The sequence below is a fragment of the Anomaloglossus baeobatrachus genome, chromosome 6, assembly GCF_048569485.1.
Source record: "Anomaloglossus baeobatrachus isolate aAnoBae1 chromosome 6, aAnoBae1.hap1, whole genome shotgun sequence".
Classification (NCBI taxonomy): domain Eukaryota; kingdom Metazoa; phylum Chordata; class Amphibia; order Anura; family Aromobatidae; genus Anomaloglossus; species Anomaloglossus baeobatrachus.
This window is the reverse complement of record NC_134358.1, coordinates 116559707-116582487: the sequence shown is the minus strand read 5'-3', so window position 1 is coordinate 116582487 and position 22781 is coordinate 116559707. Positions and strand designations below refer to the sequence as shown.

At 43.4% G+C, this 22781-nt stretch overlaps 1 protein-coding gene across 1 annotated transcript in view; it reads right to left on the bottom strand.

The window, feature by feature from the left end:
* The window catches only part of PREX2 (phosphatidylinositol-3,4,5-trisphosphate dependent Rac exchange factor 2), a 582180-nt gene that overhangs the window by 394062 nt on the left and 165337 nt on the right, over positions 1 to 22781 (bottom strand). Inside the window, exons 4-5 of the mRNA XM_075353190.1 lie at positions 16112 to 16216; positions 2327 to 2428 (exon numbers count right to left, since the gene is read on the bottom strand). Of these exons, the coding sequence (XP_075209305.1) occupies positions 2327 to 2428; positions 16112 to 16216 (207 nt within the window). The remainder of the gene's footprint in view (positions 1 to 2326; positions 2429 to 16111; positions 16217 to 22781) is intronic.

Here is a 22781-nt window from a genome sequence, read left to right as displayed (position 1 = left end):
GGGCACAAAAATTAAGCCCCTATTTTTAAGTCCAAAAAATAAGAACATTATGAGTCTTTTGGCGACAAAAGCTAAATATATTTTTTTGACAAATCTCTGATTTTTTTTTTCACCATTTAAATAATAAAAAAACTTGACATGTTTGGTATCTGCGCACTCGTACTGACCTGGAGAATCATATTAGACAGTTTTACCAGATATTGAACATGGTAAATATAAACTCCCAGAAAACATTGTGGAACTGCACTTTTTTTTGCAATTTCATCGCACATGGAATTTTTTGCTGTTTTCCAGTACAATATGAGGCAAAATTAATTATTTCATTCAAAAGTACAACTTGCCCTACAAAAAACAAGCGTTCATATGGCTATATTGATGGAAAAATAAAAAGTTATGACTTTTGGAATAAGGGGATTAAACAACGAAAAACGGGAATCTGTCACCAGGTTTTTGCTATGTGATCTGAGGACAGTATGCTATACGGGTTAAAACATAGATTTCAGTGAGGCATCGCTTATCAAGCCATCTGCTGTTGTTTACTTGCAATGATTGGTTTATTACCAGCAGATTATCATTGCTCGCATCACAGCAGTGCATGCCTGGCAGTTCGACACGCCCCTCCTGTGATAATCAACTCAATCCTTACAGACATTGTCCTTAGAGAGCCTCTAGCTTTCTGATCTTTGCTACATGCTAATTCTAAAAACTCCGATTGTGTCAGACCCGTTGCATCCAGTAATCTAAGGCCCCTTTCACACATCTGTTTTTTGCCATCAGTCACAATCCGTTGAATTTTTTAAAAAACGGATCCGGCAACTGATGCCGCTGGATCTGTTTTTTTTCTCAATGTCTTGTAGTAGCGATGGATTGCGATGGATGGCCTCATGTTTCATCCGTCGTTCGACGGATCCAGAAATGACGTCCACAGTAATGTTTTTTGTGTAGGTCGTAAAAACGAATCCGTCACCATCCGTCATTTGTTACAATGGAAGCCTATGGGCGCAAGATCTATCATAATCCGTCAAATGATGGCAACCGGCGATGGATCCGTTTTTTTCTAACTGAGCATGCTCAGATGGGGTATAAATTCACTGTTGGTCAGAAAAAAGTCTCTGTCTCTCCGAGGGATCCATTTTTTACAGGGATCCATCGCATCAGTTTTCCTACATGCTGCGATGGTTCTGTCAAAAAAATGGATTGTGACTGATGGCAAAAACTGATTTGTGAAAGGGGCCTAAGTAATACATCGTTGGATTCAGGATCTCTTTGCCTGCATCATGCTGCTCTCAGATGAGGTAGCAAGAATCTTCTGGCAGAGTCTCTTTATTGTAAAATCACTCCTGGGACACCATAGATTTATGTAGATTGCTTGACCCCTGCGACACTAAAGGCTGCTTTACACGCAGCAACATCACTAGCGATGTCACTACCGATTGCACTTGCCCCCGTCGTGCGTGCTTTACGGGAAAATCGCTGCCCGTGGTGAACAATATCGCTAGTACGCGTTACACGCACATACCTTCCTAACGACATCACTATGGCCGCCGAACAAACTCTTTTTTAAGGGGGCGGTTCGTGCGGCGTTACAGCGACGTCACACAGCGGGCCACCAATAGAAGTGGAGGGGCGGAGAGCAGCCGCATTAACGACACGCCCACGTCGTTGCTGGAGGACACAGGAACGCTGTTGTTCGTCGTTCCCGGGGTGTCACACGTAGCGATGTGTGCTGCCTTAGAAACGACAAACAACATGCATCCCAAACGAGCAACAATATTTGGGAAATGAACGACGTGTCAACAATCAACGATGTTTGCAGTATTTGGGATCGTTAGCGGTCGCTGGTAGGTTTCACACGCAACGACGTCACTAACAACGCCGAATGTGCGTCATGAATTCCGTGACCCTAGCGACATCTCGTTAGCGATGTCGTTGCGTGTAACGGGGCCTTAAGAGGTGCTATTAATTTCTTATTCACTAGGCGGTGCATTTCTGTCTGTAAAATACTGGCGGAAAATATGCTCCTTCTTCGCACCTATCTACACAGATACTATATTTTACTACAAAATAAATTCTCTAAAACGCCTAGTCCATACAGACAATTTTTTTTCAGGGAATGCATGTTAAGAATCTGAATACAAGGTGTGCTTTGCATTGATGAGACGGCACCACAATGGTCACTGTTAGATGGAATCTTTTCGTGCCAAGTTTTGCTCTGGATAATACACAGCCTGTTAAAAGAAGGGAAGTGATGGCATGAAAGAGATTTAAATACACTGAGCCGCATGCTTCAGGCGTCTCATAACGTCCCCTGGCAACCAATACTTACTCTCAAAAGAAGAGGGTACTTGCATATTCTCTGGATTGGTGCAACTAAATATCCTTCCAGTGGAACATCTGTGTTTTTCCGTCCTCCGAGAAGCATGCAGTTCTGAAAGCACAAACACATTCGGTTTTCAGGCAAATCTCAGCCTTGTCATTCACTTTTTCCGTGCTGTGATATTAAACCGTGGGCGTCTGCAATGTGCGCTCGCAGGATGCTCGCATGTTTATGTGGTTTACTGGTCAAACGGCAACTATTTGCTAACAAAGGCTCGGAGGACGGTGTTTATTATCTACAAGTGCACCAAAAGTGCAGGATTTCACTCACGCCAATATGACAAGGAATCGCAACACATTTCATTCTGTTCTGGAATAGATATATAAGACTTTATTACAGAATGAACTATTGCAGTTTGTCCCTATAGTTTGCGTTCAGTTTATCATCAAAAAGTTAATTTATTTCAATAATTCAATAGAAGAATGAAAACATTATATAGAGTCATTACACTCAGAGAGATCTATTTCACGTGTTTATTTCTGTTAATGTTGATGATTATGGCTTACAGCCAATGAAAATGCAAGTCATTATCTCAAAAATATTAGAATATTATATGAGACCAACTGAAAAAAATGATATAAACTCAGAAATGTTGGCACCTACTGAAAAGTCTGTACAGTAAATGCAGTCAATACTTGGTCGGGGATCCATTTGCATGAATTACTGCATCAATGCGGCGTGGCATGGAGGTGATCAGCCTGTGGCACTGCTGATGTGTTATGGAAGCCCAGATTGCTTTGATAGCAGCTTTCAGCTCGTTTGCATTGTTGGGTCTGGTGTCTCATCATTCTCTTGACAATACCACATAGATTCTCTATGGGGTTTAGGTAAGGTGAGTTTGCTGGCCAATCAAGCACAGTGATACTGTGGTTATTAAACCAGGTATTGGTACTTTTGGCAGTGTGGAAAGATGCCAAGTCCTGCTGGAAAAAAAAATGTAAATCTCCAAAGTGAGAAGCATGAAATGCTCTAAAATATCCTGGTAGACGGCTGCGCTGACTTTGCTCTTGATGAAACACAGTGGACCTACACCAGCAGATGACATGGCTCTCCAAACCATCACTCATTGTGGAAAATTCACACTAGACCTCAAGCAGCTTGGATTGTGGCCTCTCCACTCTTCCTCCAGACTCTGGGACCGCGATTTCCAAATGAAATGCAAAATTTGCTTTCATCTGAAAACAACACCTGGGACCATTGCTCAACAATCCAGTTCTTTCTTTCTTTGGCCTAGGTAAGACGTTTCTGGCATTGTCTATTGGTCATGAGTGGCTTGACACAAGGAATGTGACAGTTGTAGCCAATGTCCTTGATACATCTGTGTGTGGTGGCTCTTGGAGCACTGACCAAGCAGTCCACTCCTTGTGAATCTCCCCAAATTTTTGAATGGCCTTTTCTTAACAATCCTATCAAAGCTGCTTGTGCACCTTTTTCTACCACACTTTTTCCCTCCACTCATCTGTCCATTAATATGCTTAGATACAGCATTCTGTGAACAGACAGCTTCTTAACCAATAATCTTTTGTGGCTTACGCTCCTTGTGGAGTGTGCCAATGACTGATTTCTGGACATCTGTCAAGTCAACAGTCTTCCCCATGATTGTGTAGCCTACTGAACCAGACTAAGGGACCATTTTAAACACTTAGGAAGCTTTTGCAGGTGTTTTGTGGCAATTCTAAGTTTCTGAAATTATGACTCTTGGGTTTTCATTGGCTGTAAGCCATAATCATCAACATTAACAGAAATAAACCCTTGAAATAGATCACTTTGTTTGTAATGACTCTATATAATGTGTTTCACTTTTTGTATTAAATTACTGAAATAAAATAATGTTTTGATGATATTCTAATTTATTAAGGTGCAGCTGTCTATAAAACAGCGAACAACAATTAATATTGACAAGTGCAGAGGGGGAGCGGCGACTGACCTCATGGGCTAACAATCCATATTAAAAAAAATCGGCACTCACTGTCATCTTCAGTTATTGTTCATTTATTCCATATTCCAAAACTCCAAATTGACGCATTTCGGCTTATAACATCAAGCCTTTCTCTAACAGAATGAACAATAACTGAAAATTATAGAGAGAGAGCTGATCATTTTCTACATAGATTTTTGGGTTTGCTATTCAAGGATATGTGCACCACATTGAAGGAGTGCCTGCCTGATTATATCTATAGTGCTAACAATCCATGGGATAGAGGATATATTTTGGATTGTTCGGGGGGTCCAACTGCTGGCATCCTGGTTCTTAGAACCGTGGCTCTTCCAAGTCCCCAGTGAATGGAGTAGTGTTCAATCATGCGCACCTATTTTCCTTTTATTCCTAATGGCAGTACCAAAGACTAGCTAGGTGCATATCCAGCAGTGCCATAAAAAATGAACACAACAGCAGTGCAAAAGACCATCCTCTGTTCTACTTACACAGCGCTTGAGAGCAGTGTGGATCCCTGCAGTTGGACCCCACAGAGATTGGGAAGTTATTCCCTATGCTATGGATAGGGGATTACCTCCAACCTTTGTACATCCACTATACGGAAGGTCTGTTACCAGATATCACAAGATAAACTGCATACATTATTATGCTGGTTATCCCCTTTCAAAAGTAATTTCCTCATAAGCTCAGATAATTTTAGGAAAACAAACTGAGCTTTCTTTACCCTCCCTAGTATACATCGAGCTCTGTGCCGTCACCACTGCCCTGGTTCTGCAGTAGTTAGTGAAGTTTCATCAACTACGCTGCAGCCATTCCCTGAGCTCTTCAGTTCTGCTGACATAGATGTACTAAGCACTGAGTTTAGAGATTGGCTGCAGCGCTGTCAATATGTCATGCTGCAGCCAAAGAATATAGACCGGGCAGCAACAAAGACAGTTAGAAAAATTAAAAAATAAATAAATAAATTAAAAAAATGGGGCAACCTTTTTAAATAAATCTGTTAGGCCTGGTGAGGATGACGTACTTACTTTGAAAATTTGTGTCAAAACAGTTGTATATTCCTGAAATTAAAATGAGCAACTCTAGCTGTAGTCAACTCTTAAAACGATCATGGTAATATTAGGCAAAAAAATACAAAAAACATTATACATGGATATTCCAAGAAAGTACACCAGCCTGATCAGGTTGAATAGAACTATTTAATGATGAATGCAGTTTTTTTTGGATTGTATCCTTCTTATAACTGTTGAACAGGAGCTGTCTAATCATTATCAGAACTGTGATAAGTGTTTCTTCCTCCCCACTCCCTTTTACTCCTGTGGAGAACATAGGTGGTAGCTTTACCATTTTACAACTTCTATTGAACCCCTTAAGAGAACATAAAGTTGTGTAATATCCAAGGATCACATGGCAATAAGTGCAGGCAAGAAATCCATTAGTTTGCAGACATAAACAACTAAATAGAGCAATATTAGCTGAATTACATGCTGAATACTGAGGGTCTCATTACACAATGAATTAAAAAAACATGTAGCACTACTGTACATTAAGAGGACAATAAAAGTGACCACTTGATATATTTTTCTTAACTGGTAAGAATTCCATTGCAATATATCAGCCATTTGTCAGTGGCATCATTTTTTTGTGTATTCTATGAAAGAAATAAATCACATAAATCACCCATGCAAGCCAGTGGATATAATTAATTATTGTGTGCTAGAAAAAGGAAAATACTTGAGGTTTTTAGTCTTCCATGCCAAACAGTAATATACAGAGGGCTACCATTCAACCAGAACAAACAATCATTTATCTAAATATACTGACCGCAAGCTGAAAATCTCATGTTACACCGGCCACTTTTAATGCCCAGAACTGGGCATAACATTGATGAGTGTTTTGTATATTTATATGCCTTTGGTACGGAAAGATGTGCACTATCATGTACAGTATATGGTATGCAACACATACAATTGAAACCAGAAGTTTACATACACTATCTAAAAAGACACATCTGCAGGTTTTTCTCACTGTCATGAAATCTGAATAAACCTTTCCAGAGATAATGTTTTAAGGTATTTTTTATTACTTTCTGCAAAGTCAAAAGTTTACATACACTACGGGTACTAATCCATTAAACAATATGGGACAGCACATATGATGATGTCATGTTTTTGGAAGCTTCTGATAGGTTTGTCGGCAACATCTTTTTTAATTAGAGACGCACCTGTGGTTGTAAGTTAATGCATATCTGAAACACACTGCTTCTTTTTGTAGCATCATGGGAAAGTAAAAAAAAAACGTCAAGATCTTAGGAAGAGAATTGTGGACATGCACAAGTCTGGTTCATCCTTGGGTGCAATTTCCAGATACCTTAATGCGCCTTGTTCATCGGTACAAACAATTATATGCAAGTACAAACAAGATGGGAATGTCCAGCCATCATACCATTCAGGAAGGAGTGTAACAAAGATGAACATGCTTTGGTCATATATGTGCATATCAACCGAAGAGCTAATGCAAAAGACCTTGTGAAGATTCTGACGGAAGCTGGTAAGATTGTGTCATTATTAAGTGAAACGAGTACTGTATCAACATGGGATGAAAGACCCTCTTCCAGGAAGAAGCCATTACTTCAAAAGAAATAAAAAAGCCAGACTAATGTTTCTACATACACACAACAACCTTAACTTTTGGAGACACATCCTGTGGTCTGACAAAACTAAAATTAAACTGTTTGGCCATAATGACCATTATTACATTTGCAGGAAAAAGGGAGAAGCTTTGACGCCTAAGAACATCATCCCAACTGTGAAACATGGGGGTGACAACATCATGTTGTGGGGTGCTTTTGCTGCAGTAGGGACTGGTGCACTTCACAAAATAGATGGCATCATGAGGAAAGAATATTATGTAGCAATACTGAAGCAACATCTCAAGACTTCAGCCAGGAACTTAAAGCTTGGGTAGAAATGTATCTTCCAAATGGAAAATTACCAGAAGCATACTGCCAAAATGTTTAGGAGTGGCCATCACAAGGCAAGCAAGGCGACCTACATACATGGCTCAGTTACACCAGTTCTGTTAGGGGGAATGGACCCAAATTCTTACCAAATATTGTGAGAAGCTTGTGGAATGATATCCAAAACATTTCACCCAAGTCATACAGTTTAAGAGCAATGGTACCAAATATTAATGAAATGTTTGTACACATTTGATTTTGCAGAAAGTACTAAAAATGCCTTAAAACATTCTCTCTCTCTCTCATTATTCTGGCATTTGGCAAATATAAATAATTTTGGTTCCTAATTGACTTAAAACAGGAAAGATTTATTCTAATTTCATGTCAGATAGTGAGAAAAACATGCAGATGTGTCTTTTTAGATCATGTATGTAAACTTCTGATTTCAACTGCAGGTAGACTAAGGCGGGCTTTACGCGTTGCGACATCGGTAGCAAATGCTAGCGATGTCGAGCGCGATAGAACCCGCCCCTGTCGCACATGCGATATCTCGTGCTTGCTGCCGTAGCAAACATTATAACTACGGCAGCTTCACACGCACATACCTGCTCGGCGACGTCACTGTGACCGCCGAACAATATATCCTTCAAGGGGGAGATGCGTTCGGCGTCACCGTGGTGGACCAATAGCAGAGGAGGGGCGGAGATGAACGGGACATAACATCCCGCCCACCTTCTTCCTTCCGCATTGCCGGTGGACGCAGGTAAGGAGATGTTTGTCGTTCCTGCGGTTTCACACACAGCGATATGTGGTGCTGCAGGAACGACAAACAACATAATATCTGCAGCTGGAGCGAGATTATGGAAATGAACGACGTGACACAGATCACCGATTTTTGATGCTTTTCTCGTTCATCATCGCACCTAGGATTTACACATTGCGATGTCGCTACCGGCGCCGGATGTGCGTCACAACAACCGTGACCCCGACGATATATCGGTAGCGATGTCGCAACGTGTAAAGCCCGCCTAAGAGTTAACACTCCTCACGTAGTTGGTAGTAGAATTTCTTGGGTGGAGCTCAGAGCACAAAAGTTACAGCAATGAGTTTTTGAAGTTAGAGTTCCAAAAGAATTTGGAAGGGAAGCAGCAAGACAATATGTAGGAGTTTGTTCTCCCTGTTCCAGTGGGCTATATGCAGGACAGACTAACCCGAGGAAAGTGCAACACAGCAATTCACTAAGACCTTATGGAGTTGCAGGAATACCCTGGTTCCCTAGAGTAGACCCAGCTTACAGAAATAGTGTGCAGTCAACGCAGGAGTAGTATTGAGCCCTGAATGAAAGTCACCTATATGGAAGGTGGGAAACTGGAATGTTGCACAATATAAATGTTAGAGTGAAAAATAATGTAAAGGTCCTCTGGGGAATACAACTCAAGTTGGATGGAGTAAATCAATTTCCATTGAGTCAGCACTGGACATCAGGATAAGCTGTGAACACCACAACCAGAGGAGACAGCAATAATAGTGTTAACCCCTGCACATCCAGAGACTGTGTGTCCTATGCACTGCATCAGTGACCCAAGCGCCAGGCATGGCCATCACCACCCTTGACACACTGAGGATAGTACTCTCTGGCCAGTGTACTGGGTATCCTGCGCATTGCATTCTCACACGCTTTCTAAATGCCGCCCTACTAATAGTGTGTTTCACTCGGCTCCACCTAGTACCTGACCTTTGCTCCAAGTTGTCTTTTTCTGGTTGTGTGTACTGTGTGCTTGGTTCGAACAAAAGGGGACATCAAGACGCTATATTTTTCATATTTTATTTACATTTAGGGCCATGACAGATACAATCTCCCAGGAAAAAAGGAAACTGCCTACAACATTTGTTACCAGCTGTTAAGTAGATTTTTGAATCTCCATGCTTAGAGATATAAATTACTCTTATGTAGTCTGATTATAAAATCCTATTCATTTTTCACCATCAGATGAAATGGAGTATAAATGCAGAATCAGACTACGGAGGTTTGGTTGTAGTCTTTAACCATGGAAATACATAGATCTGCAACAGAAGCTGTATACACAAAGTTTCACTTTATTTTAAAGAAAAGTATCAGCAATGGTAGAGGGGATAATACATAACTTTTAATTATACTTTCTATAAAAAGTTGCATAGTGTTGCAACTGTGGCGCCCTGGGCAAGCCAGGGGCCACAGGTAACTACACCAACACACCCCACACTCCCGGTCAGGCACACCGAAGTCAGACAAAAACCCTTGTTGCCTTCCTCCAGGGGCTGATGTCCACACCAGGGGGTGGGCCAGGCGGTTGGTCCCGCCCACCGAGGAGTTCACAGTCCTGGAGGCGGGAAAAGCAGGCAGAGGAGATGAGTTGAGGAGTGGAGAGATGAGAGTTGGAAGTGAAAGTGGAAGGAGGGAAGTAGCAGTTAAGAAGCCTGAAGTTGGTCCGGGTGTGTGGCCCGGACAGATCAGCAAGGTTGGCAGACGGTGGTGACCGTCTGCAGGAGTGGCCTATTGGAGCTAGCCGTAAGGACCGTGGACGGGCGGTGGCCCGGCGGTACCGGACCGGTACGCAAAGAGAAGGCAGCACCATCCGGCAGGGGCTTATGGACCCCGACAAGGCTTGGAGTCACCGTGCAATTTGTCAAATCCGTTAGCGAAGGGAACCTCCTGGGTTTCCCAGCAGCCAAGTCCCGACAGAAGGCAACCGAGAGAGGGAAACACAGTCACCGCCAAGGCTAAAGTTCCCAGGGCCAGCGCCTGCGGGCAAAAAGGGGCTCCTCCAGCCCATATCCAAGCTGGGGAGCGGGTTACCGGTGGGAACCCATTGGAACCATACACAGTACACAGGTGCAGGGAAAGGCAGTCACTATCAACCTGCCGGGAAGAGAAACACCGCAGCCGTCTGTGGGACCCGTCCATCCAGCCGTTTGTTTTACCGGAGACTCTGTGTTCATCATTGGCTGAGTGAGTACCACCGTGCCGTGCGGCACAGCGCTGCCCCCGCGACCCTGCACCTCACCAGGCCCTGTAACCCGCCTGCCATCCATCCCTACCCCTCACCGGGCCCCGGGACAATCAACCCCCTACCCACGGAGGGGAGAACTAACATCCAGGCTGCTCCCTGTCATTGCTCCCGGGATCCCCATCCAGAGAAGCAGTGGTGTCACCAATCTCACCACAACCGTGGGTGGCGTCACGGACAATATCAAATCCCCACAATCAACTCCCCCCCTTTCACTCACGGGTGAGGAACGCTGCTCGAGTCCCCGGGATCCGGCCCACCGCTCGAGCCACCACCGAGCAGCAGCAGCAGCAGCCGGACCCGAGCAGTGGGAGAGTGCAGCGTCCCCTCCTCCGCCCGCGACAACTTGGCGTCACGAACAGGATCTTACCGCTCTGCCATCTGGTAGAGGTGCGCCTTGTGACCGCCGGAGGTGTCCGGCCGAAAAATTTGAGAAGCCGGCATCTTGGGCGCGAAAAATTCCCGCTCGAGCGTCTCCTCGAGCAGTGGAGGCGCGAAGGCCAAAACCCCACTCCTGGAGAGGAGGAGCCGGAAAGAGACTAAGGGGGACTCGGATGGAGAAATGGCGGCGTCCTCGAATTGGAGCGCAGGAGTACCCGCTACCGGAGCGTCTAAGCTCTGGGGGAACCGAGGAGGAGTAGCCTTTGAAGACTGCGGCCCAGGTGAGCTCCCCGCCGGGACCGCTGCATGGCTGGAGCGGGAGCTGGGCCAGTTCTGCTTGAAGGTGAGAGCGCAGAGCCTGCAGCAGCTGCTGGACTGGAAGGCGGAGATGCACAGGATGGTTGCCGTAGTGGGGGTCCGTGAGCAAGGGGCCGCTGCGGCCGTGCCGCGTCGCGACCAGTCTACCAAAAACCCCAGACCCAGCCCTGATTGCATGGGAGCCGGGGGCCGGCACCGCAGCCGGGGGTCCAGAGAGAATGTCGCTGGTGGAGGAGGGGGTTCCGACCACGCTGCCCCCGCCACCATTCTTAACGGCCGTCAGTGGTTCTGGACTGAACTGCCTGTGGAACAAGAACCCGATGTACCGACTGGTCCCCGAGTGGGCCGACCCCCTGTGGTGGTAGCCGCTCCAAAGTCAGCGGAGCCCCACTGCAAGTTGTCCCAGTTGGGACCACCAAAGTACCGTTGTAAAAGTTTAAAGAATGATAAGTGAATGATAAGAATGATTACCGAGAAGTCACCTGATTGAAGCCTTGATTTGAACCGGTCGTTGCCGGCAACTGGTCCCCGTTGGGACCCCTTTCAAACAACTGCGTAGGAACTACTACGAACAAGCCCGAGAACTAGCAGGGCAACCACGAACTTGTGGTTTGTAAATAAAAATGTTGTTTTATGGCTTAACCGTTACCGCCTCCAGAGAGGCTGATTTGGACGATGGGCCTGGAGGGAAGTGATGGCCCAGGCCCGCCACTACCGCAACCGTTGGCGATCCTCCGGGGGTTTCAGGGGTTCCCCATGGACGTGGGTCCCCTGAAAAGGACAGAACCCACTCGGGTAACTTGTGCTGGACTGGGGTCAAGGGGTGCTGCCCATTTGCTTAGGGCAGCATCAGGGCCAGGTTGCTTGGGTGGGAGAGAGCGGAAGCCGAAACCGTTTAGTAACGTTTAAGAATATACCTCCCAATGTGGGAAGATGTTATAATACTTGTAATCCCTGTTTTACCGTTTATCTTTTCGGTTTGTGAAAATAAAACCGGTGATGGACGGGCAGCCCGCGGACGGTCTGCATTTTACTAAGGGGGAATGTGGCGCCCTGGGCAAGCCAGGGGCCACAGGTAACTACACCAACACACCCCACACTCCCGGTCAGGCACACCGAAGTCAGACAAAAACCCTTGTTGCCTTCCTCCAGGGGCTGATGTCCACACCAGGGGGTGGGCCAGGCGGTTGGTCCTGCCCACCGAGGAGTTCACAGTCCTGGAGGTGGGAAAAGCAGGCAGAGGAGATGAGTTGAGAAGTGGAGAGATGAGAGTTGGAAGTGAAAGTGGAAGGAGGGAAGTAGCAGTTAAGAAGCCTGAAGTTGGTCCGGGTGTGTGGCCCGGACGGATCAGCAAGGTTGGCAGACGGTGGTGACCGTCTGCAGGAGTGGCCTATTGGAGCTAGCCGTAAGGACCGTGGATGGGCGGTGGCCCGGCGGTACCGGACCGGTACGCAAAGAGAAGGCAGCACCATCCGGCAGGGGCTTACGGACCCCGACAAGGCTTGGAGTCGCCGTGCAATTTGTCAAATCCGTTAGCGAAGGGAACCTCCTGGGTTTCCCAGCAGCCAAGTCCCGACAGAAGGCAACCGTCCAACCGAGAGAGGGAAACACAGTCACCGCCAAGGCTAAAGTTCCCAGGGCCAGCGCCTGCGGGCAAAAGGGGCTCCTCCAGCCCATATCCAAGCTGGGGAGTGGGTTACCGGTGGGAACCCATTGGACCCATACACAGTACACAGGTGCAGGGAAAGGCAGTCACCATCAACCTGCCGGGAAGAGAAACACCGCAGCCGTCTGTGGGACCCGTCCATCCAGCCGTTTGTTTTACCGGAGACTCTGTGCTCATCATTGGCTGAGTGAGTACCACCGTGCCGTGCGGCACAGCGCTGCCCCCGCGACCCTGCACCTCACCAGGCCCTGTAACCCGCCTGCCATCCATCCCTACCCCTCACCGGGCCCCGGGACAATCAACCCCCTACCCACGGAGGGGAGAACTAACATCCAGGCTGCTCCCTGTCATCGTTACCGGGATCCCCGTCCAGAGCAGCGGTGGTGTCACCAATCTCACCACAACCGTGGGTGGCGTCACGGACAATACCAAATCCCCACAATCAACTCCCCCCCTTTCACTCACGGGCGAGGAACGTCGCTCGAGTCCCCGGGATCCGGCCCACCGCTCGAGCCACCACCGAGCAGCAGCAGCAGCCGGACCCGAGCAGTGGGAGAGCGCAGCGTCCCCTCCTCCGCCCACGACACAACCATAAAAACATTGTGCAAACAACAGAAAACACTATTCATGTCTGAAAGGACCACAAGAAAAACGGTGTTGGAAGCACCACACGATTAGGAGATGGTAACAGTCGGAAAAATATCCAATTTATCAGGCGAATACCAAAAGGTTCAACAACACGTTAGTACCCAAGGTTCATGGACACTGTGAGGTAAACTGCTTTGATCCGGATGAAAGGTACGAAGAATGCAATCCTGTTTATTGTTTAAATTTAAATTGGGTGTGTTCCATTGGGAACCAAACATCACATGATAACATAATGATACAATATCATATATGGAGTTGGTGAATCATCCAAAGGACAGGCATATAACCATATATGTTAACCCAATTGTGCCAACCATTACCCGGAGGGAAACAAACCAAGGTCACAATATTGTCTCCTGGATTTAAGTTAAATGGGTATGGCTATGGCAGAAACATATATGTATGAATGTTGCCTGATGATTAATACATCCGGATCAATAAAATCTTATAATGTGCAGTTAAACACTTGATATAAAGGGTTGGTCTCACCCATATGTAGGTCCGGGTCAGTTGCTGGAGGGGGTCATCAATGTAGATCAGTCGGGTAGCTGTTCACGACCAGGCATGAGCTCTCTCCCTGGCAAGAACTAGCTAGTTCCTCAACACCTCATTAACTCCAGCCCTTACAAGGACAGTACCAAGCTGACCCTAAATAGAATGGCCCTAAAAAGTCGTCACCAAGAAGCCTCCCGACGCGTTTCCTCTGCCAGTATTCATCAGGGGAGATGCTTTGGGTGAAGGGCTAATGATACAGACAAGGAGACCCACTTAGAATGGTCTAGTGCTAGGACAAGCTGCCGCAGTATGTGTCCATCTTTAAATAGACCATCTGTCATGGTTCGCCACCCCGTCTACATGGCTAGGGGGCGGAGCCTTCTCTCGGGCCTCACTTCCGGATCCTGGATGCCTTAAAAGCTAACATTTCCAGTGAACCAGCACCGGCTATAAGCTTAGAACTGCTTTGCCTGTGATTGCTGGTCCTGTGAGTGATATCCTGATCTGTCTGTTCCTGTGCCCCCGTGCCCTTGTCTGTGTTCCATCCCCTGGTCGTCCCTCCTGTCCTCTGTCCCCTCTCCTATTTCCCCACTCGGTTGCTTCCTCCAGTACTGACCTTGGCCTGACTTTGATTCCGCTTCTGCTCATTCCTCCGGTCCTGCTTCTGCCCGTAATGTGTTTGACCTAGCCTGCCTGACTATTCCTTGCATGTCCTGCAGCTCTGCTTCTCAGCTGTGCTGTGAGGTAGTGTATGAGAACGCTGTGTATTCACTTCCTGGTTCTCATTGCTCTGTGTAGTGTCTTCTGCTGCAGAGCTCTGGCTCCCCCTGGTGGCAGCATTACACCATCAATGCATAATTGGCCAATACTTATCTTTACATTGAGGGGCGTCATAGGAACGGTTCATCATTTCCCGTTTCTGTATTTGCTGGTATTTCTTTTATTTTAAAGAAACAACAAAATAAAACAAAGTATAAGGGCTAAAATATTAAATTTTTATTAGAATTAATTAAAATCCAGTAGAGAGTAAAAAGAAGAAAAAGTATGCTCATACCTGTATCACCATACTTTTTCTTCTTTTACTATCTATTGGATTTTAATTAATTCTAATAAAAATGTAATATTTTAGGCCTTATACTTTGTTTTCTTTTGTTGTTGAATATGACTTAGTTTATGGTCCCCTTCTACTTTCCCCCATGATGAAGCAGCCGGCAATGTGCTAAGGGCCGCGAAAAGTACGTCGGAGTCTTTCTTCCACCTTCGGACCTTGGTAATGCCTCCCTTACTCCGGGTTTAATGTTTCTCCTATGCCTAGAAAGGTTTGACAGTTCATGAATATCTCTTTGATCTCGTTATACTGTGAAACATTGCATGTTATATGACTTTTTCATGACCATTTTCTTTACTGCCATTAGGCAATATTTTGGGATCTTTGATCATTTATTGTTTTTGCTTCTGATAGGCCATATATGTAAGTTTCATCTACATCTGCATTACCATTGGTCTGTACCCGAAAATAATTTTTCATCATCCCTATTTCTCATCCTGTATTACCATATTATATTTTTTAACTGTGTTTATGTCCTTGCACTCTGAACTTGTAAAAAAATTACAATACAATTTTAATGCATTTCAGCATTTTTGCTCAGGTTCTCCCTTTTTCATTAATATAAAAGGGTACATATTGTTGAGTATACTTTAAAGAAACCCCAATTGCAAAGTTGCTTATCTTTTATTTGCATTAGAATAATAATCAGCTACAAAAGTAGAGACATCTTTTAAGACACCACAAGAAATACCAAAACAAGGTTGGGATCACGCAAGACATTTTGGTGCAGTTTTTGAGACAAAGCCAGAAGTGGTTACAATAGGAAGAAAGACAAAATCCCTTCCTATATGTTTCCTCTTCCTTTAAGTTCCAATCTTGGCCTTGGCTCCAAAAAAGTAAAGTTGAGAAAGTCTTTTAATTTATATAGTTATTCCGAATAGTGAACAAAATGAAAAGTAAAACTGTGTTGAAAAGGAAACAAAAGAACAATAATAAAACATAGTCATATTATCTGTCCCTGGTGTAAACATAGCACTGTACGTAGTGAGGGCTTTTACAAGTTTTACAATAGCCTTTAAATTAATAACCACATAAAATACAGCGTTATATTTCCATCCTGCCATAGACTTAAACTGGAAATTCTGCAAGTAGACAAAGCAAAATAAAATGTAATACCTAGATATACCCTAAGCCTATGATTCAGAAATAACATAAAGTAGGATCAGAATTCCTTACCAGCAGGAAAGTCCGCACTGTTCTTATCTTGTTAAGTTCTAGGAGAAGTTTCTGTGCTTTTTCGTGATTGCTGCAGTATTCATCATAAATGGCAAAACGCTCTTTCTAGAGTATACAAGGATATAATAGCATCAACAAGTATAACGTTGTGTCTAGGACGCACACCATTATAATAGTAAAGATCAGCTTTTCTGTATTCTAAAAATCTGTACAAATGAACCAAAGCACAAATTAGTCTGTGTTATCTATGAAACACTTTACATAGTAGAATGCAACTAAACAGCCCTCCCAAGCTGTCTTTTATATGGTGTATATTTTATTTGGAAGACAAATGGGTTTGAATCCAACTTTAGCAAGTTCTGCTTAATTATGCTAGCTAGACATGAGCAGATCCGTGGAGGTTGGGGTTCGTGGAGTACAGCATGACTTTATTAAAAAATTTTGGGACCTGATCTTGACCCCAGACCCCAAACCGTATATAAGTTTACGGAGACCCGAACTTCTGGGCTGAAAAATAGTCATAATAAGGGCTAGGGGGCTGCAAAAGTAATACAAATCTGGACAGTTACCCTGGAAACAAATATGGAAAGGGAATAAATAAAAAATAAAATGACGTTGGCTCCTGTCTATCTTTAATAACCAGAACAGGTAAAGCAGACAGCTGCGGGTTGCAACCCTCAGCTATCAGCTTTACCTTGGTTGGGTATCAAAATAGAGGGGATCCAACACCGGTATTTAAAATTATTTAAAAAAATAATTTAAAAAACACGGCATGGGCTCCTCCCTATTTTTGATCACCAGCCATGGTAAAGTAAATAGTAGAGGGCTGGTATTTGCCTGGCTCATCCCAATTGCTCTTGAGTAGTGGCAATCAGGGTAATACTTTTTGAATTAATGTAATGTCAGATGTGAATTGACAGCTGACATCAAGTCCAGGGGTTATTAATGGATAGGTGTCTATCAGACACCGCCATGACTAACCCAGTAAGTATAGATTTAAAAGCACACACATGCAGGGAAAAATAGTTTATTTGAAAAAACACTCCCACTCACTCCCTCGTTCCCCAATTTATTGAATAAAAAAACCCCTCAAAGTTGCATGATATACAATTGGGGAATAAAGACTGCCCCACACTCACCAATGTATTAATTAAAAAGAAATCCTCGAAGTTCCAATGTAATGCAATGGAGTAATGTCCAATGACACCCATAGATTCCTATGGAGCCTCGTTATGAGAACATTTTCAGAACAAAGCTTCATATAAAATGGTGGACCTTGTGGAACATTACTCCATTGTATTGCGTCAAAACTTCCATTATTTTTTTCATCCAATAAATTGGTGAATGGTGGCATGTGGAGGAGTTTTTAATCAAATAAACTATTTTCCCAGTTTGTGGGGTTTTTTTTACCTCTATACTTACCAGGTTAGTAATGGAGGTGTCTGATAGATGCCTATCCTTTACTAAACCCTGGGCTTGATGCCAGCTGTCAATTCACAGCTGACATCAACCCCAAACGTATTACCTCGATTGTCAGTGCACCAGGGCAATTGGGAAGAACTGGTCAAAGTGCAGAATTGGCACATGTAATGGATGCGCCAATTCTGGGGCAGCTATGGGCTGATATTTTTAGGCTGGGAAGGGTCAAATAACCATGGTCCTTCCCAGCCTGATAATACCATCCCCTAGCAGTCTGCTTTACATTGGCTGGGGGTACTCCACACTGCTTTTTAAAATTATTTATCTAAATAATTAAAAAAAAACAGTGTGGTATCCCCTCAATTTTTGACCACCAGCTCGGACACAGACTCTTTTTTGAAAGTCTGTTTAAGTTCGAGATCCGGACGCCTGTGTCCAATACAAGCCTCAAACTTTACTGTTCGGGTTCGTTCATCCCTAATAGTAACATAACTATTAGCTAGTATTCATTCACTGCACTAACAAAAATCTTCTGTTTAGTGTAATTGCTTGGAAATCCATTGTACATATTTAATGGCTCCATAAGCTTTTTGTTGAATGCTTAACAGAAACATTTGACTGGTGTTAAAAAAGCATATTCAGCTGAGTTTTTGAGTATAACAGAGAATAGAAAAACATATCAAACACTGCAGATATTTTTTAGGTATGTCAATGCAAAACATACAAAAGTGAAGAGGTAATCCAGCTCACCAGGTGGAATTTAGGAAAAGGTGGTATATTGGGCGATGCACGGACGAGCAGGTCGGCTATCCAGATTCAAGAATAAAAAACAGGTAATCCCAGCAACACGTCTCCGATGAGATAAAATCCAATTTATTAGAAAAACAATAAAACATGTCAAAAAATAGGGACTGCATGCCCCTGAGCTGCTGTTACATGTTTTAAACAAAGTTCTTAGTCATTGTATGCATAGACATACATTCTAATAAATTGGATTTTAACTCATTGTAGACGTGTTGTTTGACTTACCTGTTTTTTATTAATGTAAAACATACAGTATGTAACAATATAAAGCAAAGAAGTGAAGCCGTGGATTGCAATAGTGTCCGGCTCAGCTCTATCGTGTCCAAAAGCACCACCTGTCTGGCCAACAGGTGAATGTATTAAAAAAACAAAAAATAGGAGCAATCCACACCTAAAGGCCATAATGTTTATTTAATTAGGCATATTAAAAATCCATTATGATAACATGAAGAGCCATCTTACGCATTTGGAGTGTGTATAATACATCCTACACCAATTTCTTACTTTATTTATTTATTTTTACTCCAATCCACAGTGACCCGCAGACAGGGTCTGTGATTGGTTGCAGGCAGACGGTGTCCCACAGGCTGGGGGTGCGTCTGACTGCAACCAACCACTGGCGCCAGGAGTTCCGGTGGACGGGGGAAGCAGTGAATATGTATGAGGCTCATAAGCAGTCCCTGAAGAAGAGTGAGTGGCCTGGAATCAGTTACAGCCGCGCTCGAGACTTGGTAAGTATAGCACGATTGCTTTATTCTTTTTTTTCCCCCTTTTTTTTTTATTTCCCGAGTTGCTGGATCCAGATTATTACCCAGAATTCTCTGAGAACTCTGGGTCCAGGTCCGACACCCGGATACTTTTGAAAGTACGCGGATCCGGATGTTTACAGTCCGGGTCCGCCCATCACTAGTCTCTGACAGCTACAGCCAGAACTGCTGTCAATATCTGATAGAATTTAAATGGTATTAGAGTCAGTATGCGTGCACCAGATGTCATAAAATTACCACCCCTGCCCGTGGGTTCCAATACTGTGACAGGTTACTTCCTGCTGAAGGCGCTTGTTGCAGCCATGTTGGTATTCTTCTAAGCTCAGCTACATTTTCCCTTTATGCTGCAATACAATGGTATTGAAGTATGTGATATAAGTGATCAGACACAACAGCAGGTTCAAGCTCCCTATGGCCAATGATGTGTGCCTTGTGGCTGTATGACATTTTGGTGCATTAGCACCAAGTCTAGCAAACAGCTATGAAGAGCAGGTCTTTGCGATTAGCTCTGCACCGAAGAGCATGTCAGGATACGCATGTATGGGCCCTGGAGTTGGAGAGATAAATTAAGTGCTAAGTTGGAGATGGCATGATATTGCCAGATAGAGGAGGTGCTTGATACTCAATGCAATCATTGGTAGTGTGATGGGGGCCTGTTACCTGTTCCATTGTGGGTCGCCTGGTATATAACCTAGGTAGTTATTTGCACCAGTATCCCTTAAGACGCTGGTTCATCTAGTGAAATATGTCAAGAGGGGAAAGGGAAAGGGAATGGGGGGTCCCTAGATCTAAATGTGCTTTATTGTACAGGGCATAACACTTCTTTAAATCAGTATAGCAGTCTGTAGTGCACGCACACTCAGTATGGTCAAATATATCTTGATGTCGGATCTTGTAACTTACAGTGTAGCACAGGGGTAGACATGCCATTGATGCAATCTGTGCAGCCGCATAGGGGCCAAAGAGGTAAAGGGGGACACAACCACCTCTAAGGTCGGTATATTTGTGCATTATGATGAGTTATTGGAATGCAAAGAGTCCATATATTGTACTCGCACAGGGGTCTCTCTGTGTCCGCCACTAGTATAGCAATAAGATACAGATCTTCTATCTATAATGTCTCTGATATTTTTAAACTGATTTTCACCTATTTCTGGTATATCATTAATTAAATAAAAGTTATAATTTACTATTGCACTTTGCGAATAGAATAGCAAAGTGGTAAATTGGTTTTAGTTTGCCATTTGCTAAAATAGGAAATATAGGATGGTTTATTAGCTCTTATCAGGCTAAAGTAATTGTATATATTTGTTTCTTTAAAGAGGAACCACTCGGGGGACCTCCATTTGACTTTTATATAAAAAAATTCTAGCACAATAATGTCCATGCTCTGTTTTAGGTAAGCTTTATGTGACATTTCAGTGCCACCTCTTTCTTCATCTCTGTACACCTGCCATAACGCTAACACTTATGGAAATTTGGCATTAGAGAGACGGCAAATTCCACATCCTCAAAGCCAATCCCAAAAACCATTAGAAGTACATATTCTGGTAAATATGCTGACTGTTGGCATAAAACATAGAAATACATCCAGAAAGAGTAATTAGAGAGCACAAAAAAATAAAATATTACCAAAACTGATAGAAGGGAAAGTATCCTGGTGATTACTGTCAGCAATAGTCATGTCAACTGCTATCTATTATTATTGTGCAATGCTTATATAGCGCCACCATATTCTACAGCACTTTACAGACACTATCACTGTCCTCATCAGAGCTCTCAATCTAAATTTTTTTATCAATATGAAGTGTGGGAGGGACGCCAGCAAACACCGGGAGAACAGTCAAACTCCTAGCAGATTTTGTTTTTTGGTAGGAATTGAACCCAGGACCCTAGAGATGTAAAGCAACAGTGAAAATATCACTATTCTATTTAATATGATAAAATTACAAAATTGAAATTGCATGTAAACCTCTTATTAACTGACATTAAACAGGGATCTAATTACAATGAAATCTGGAAATCAAAGTTAAGTGACTCTTTGGGCAATGGATGAGAATACATCTTTATCAAGCATAGAAGAATCCAACTAAATAAAACTGCTTAATCATAGAAATTAAGACAGTCTTAGGAAAGGTCTAGAAAACAGCTATGAAAATTGGGTTTTTAGATTTTAACTTTTGTGAATAGCCCTCGGTAGAAGAGCATATCTGGATGCACATATTCTGGCCTTGTGGTTGGAGAGTTAAGTTAAAGGGGTTTTCCACTACTAGGACAACCTCTTCTGTTTCCACATGTTTCACTCAGTTAAAATAAAAAAGCCTATACTCACCTCCACGGCCAACGAGGACGTTGTGAAGAAAAGCGAGTCTTGTGTCCAATCAGCGCAAGATTCTGTCTCCCCATTTTTGGACAAGTAAATTAATCAACAGGTAGTGAGTGCTGTGGCTGCTGCTCACTTCCTGTTGATTGTTCCTGTGTCTGAAGGTGGGGTAACAGACGTTGGTGCTGATTGGACACAGGACTCGCATGACGCAAGTCCCGATACCTCAAACCCAGACATCGCTGGAACCGCACCCCGGCCACGGAGGAGAGTATAGGCTTTATTATTTTACCTGGGGGAAACATGCCGAATCAGAAGGGGTTGTCCTTGAAGTACTAAGCTGGATATAGGATAATACTGCCAGATAGAGAAAGTGCTTGAAGCTGGATGCAATAGTGTGGTGGTAGTGCTTGATGCAAGAATACCAAATAGTAGAGAGATGGGAACCCATGATGGCACATATACTGTCTCAGTGTAATTTCTGTCATTATACTGATAATGGAGTATCTTGGTGTCACTGCTGTGGGGGAGATGGGAGCAGTATGATAATTTTCTGAGAGTGGGGGGCTCAGGATTAGTAATGGGTGAATAGTAACTATTCGTGTTTGGATTATTCGTAACAAATCCCAAACTAATATTCCGCTATTCGTCACGAATCATGAACCTAATACAAGTCAATGGTGCACCCGAGCATTTTTCTTGTCGTGACGACTATTGGAACAGTACTCGGTATTTGGTAACATTATCCAAACATGAATAGTTGACTTTTCTCCCATCACTACACAGGATGTGACTCTATCAGAGGTGAATATGAATTTCAAGCTAAGAAACATTGAAGACCACTGCTCTATAGGATCCCAGGTAGATAACGACAAGTGCAGTTGAGACATGAACATACTAGCAGGCAACAGAGATCTCATAAGAATACGTTTTGGAAGTTCATTTGGAACCTGGTTTTTCATCTTTTGCTAGAGGGTTGTAATTCCCAAACATGTTAACCTCTCTTGAACACGTAAATATCTGCCATTTTCAGGCAAGTAGCAAGTTTATTGGTTCACAATAATACATCCATAGTAGCAGTGATACATTATCCAAACTACCTTATTTCAATTCTAAATGCAACTTGACGTTAATCCAGTGTTCCTATTAAACGTTTTCACAAAATCTGGTTGGACTTATAAGGATATAAGGAATTAAGTATTTTAAGGATGATTCTTTAAATTATTGATTAATACTAATTACAGATCTATAAAAAGGCACCAAAAAATAAATCTATATGCCCACATTATGTCTTCAAAAAATGATTTTTTTACAGGTTCATACAGAATCCATAAAAAATTGTGACATTCCATTGTGT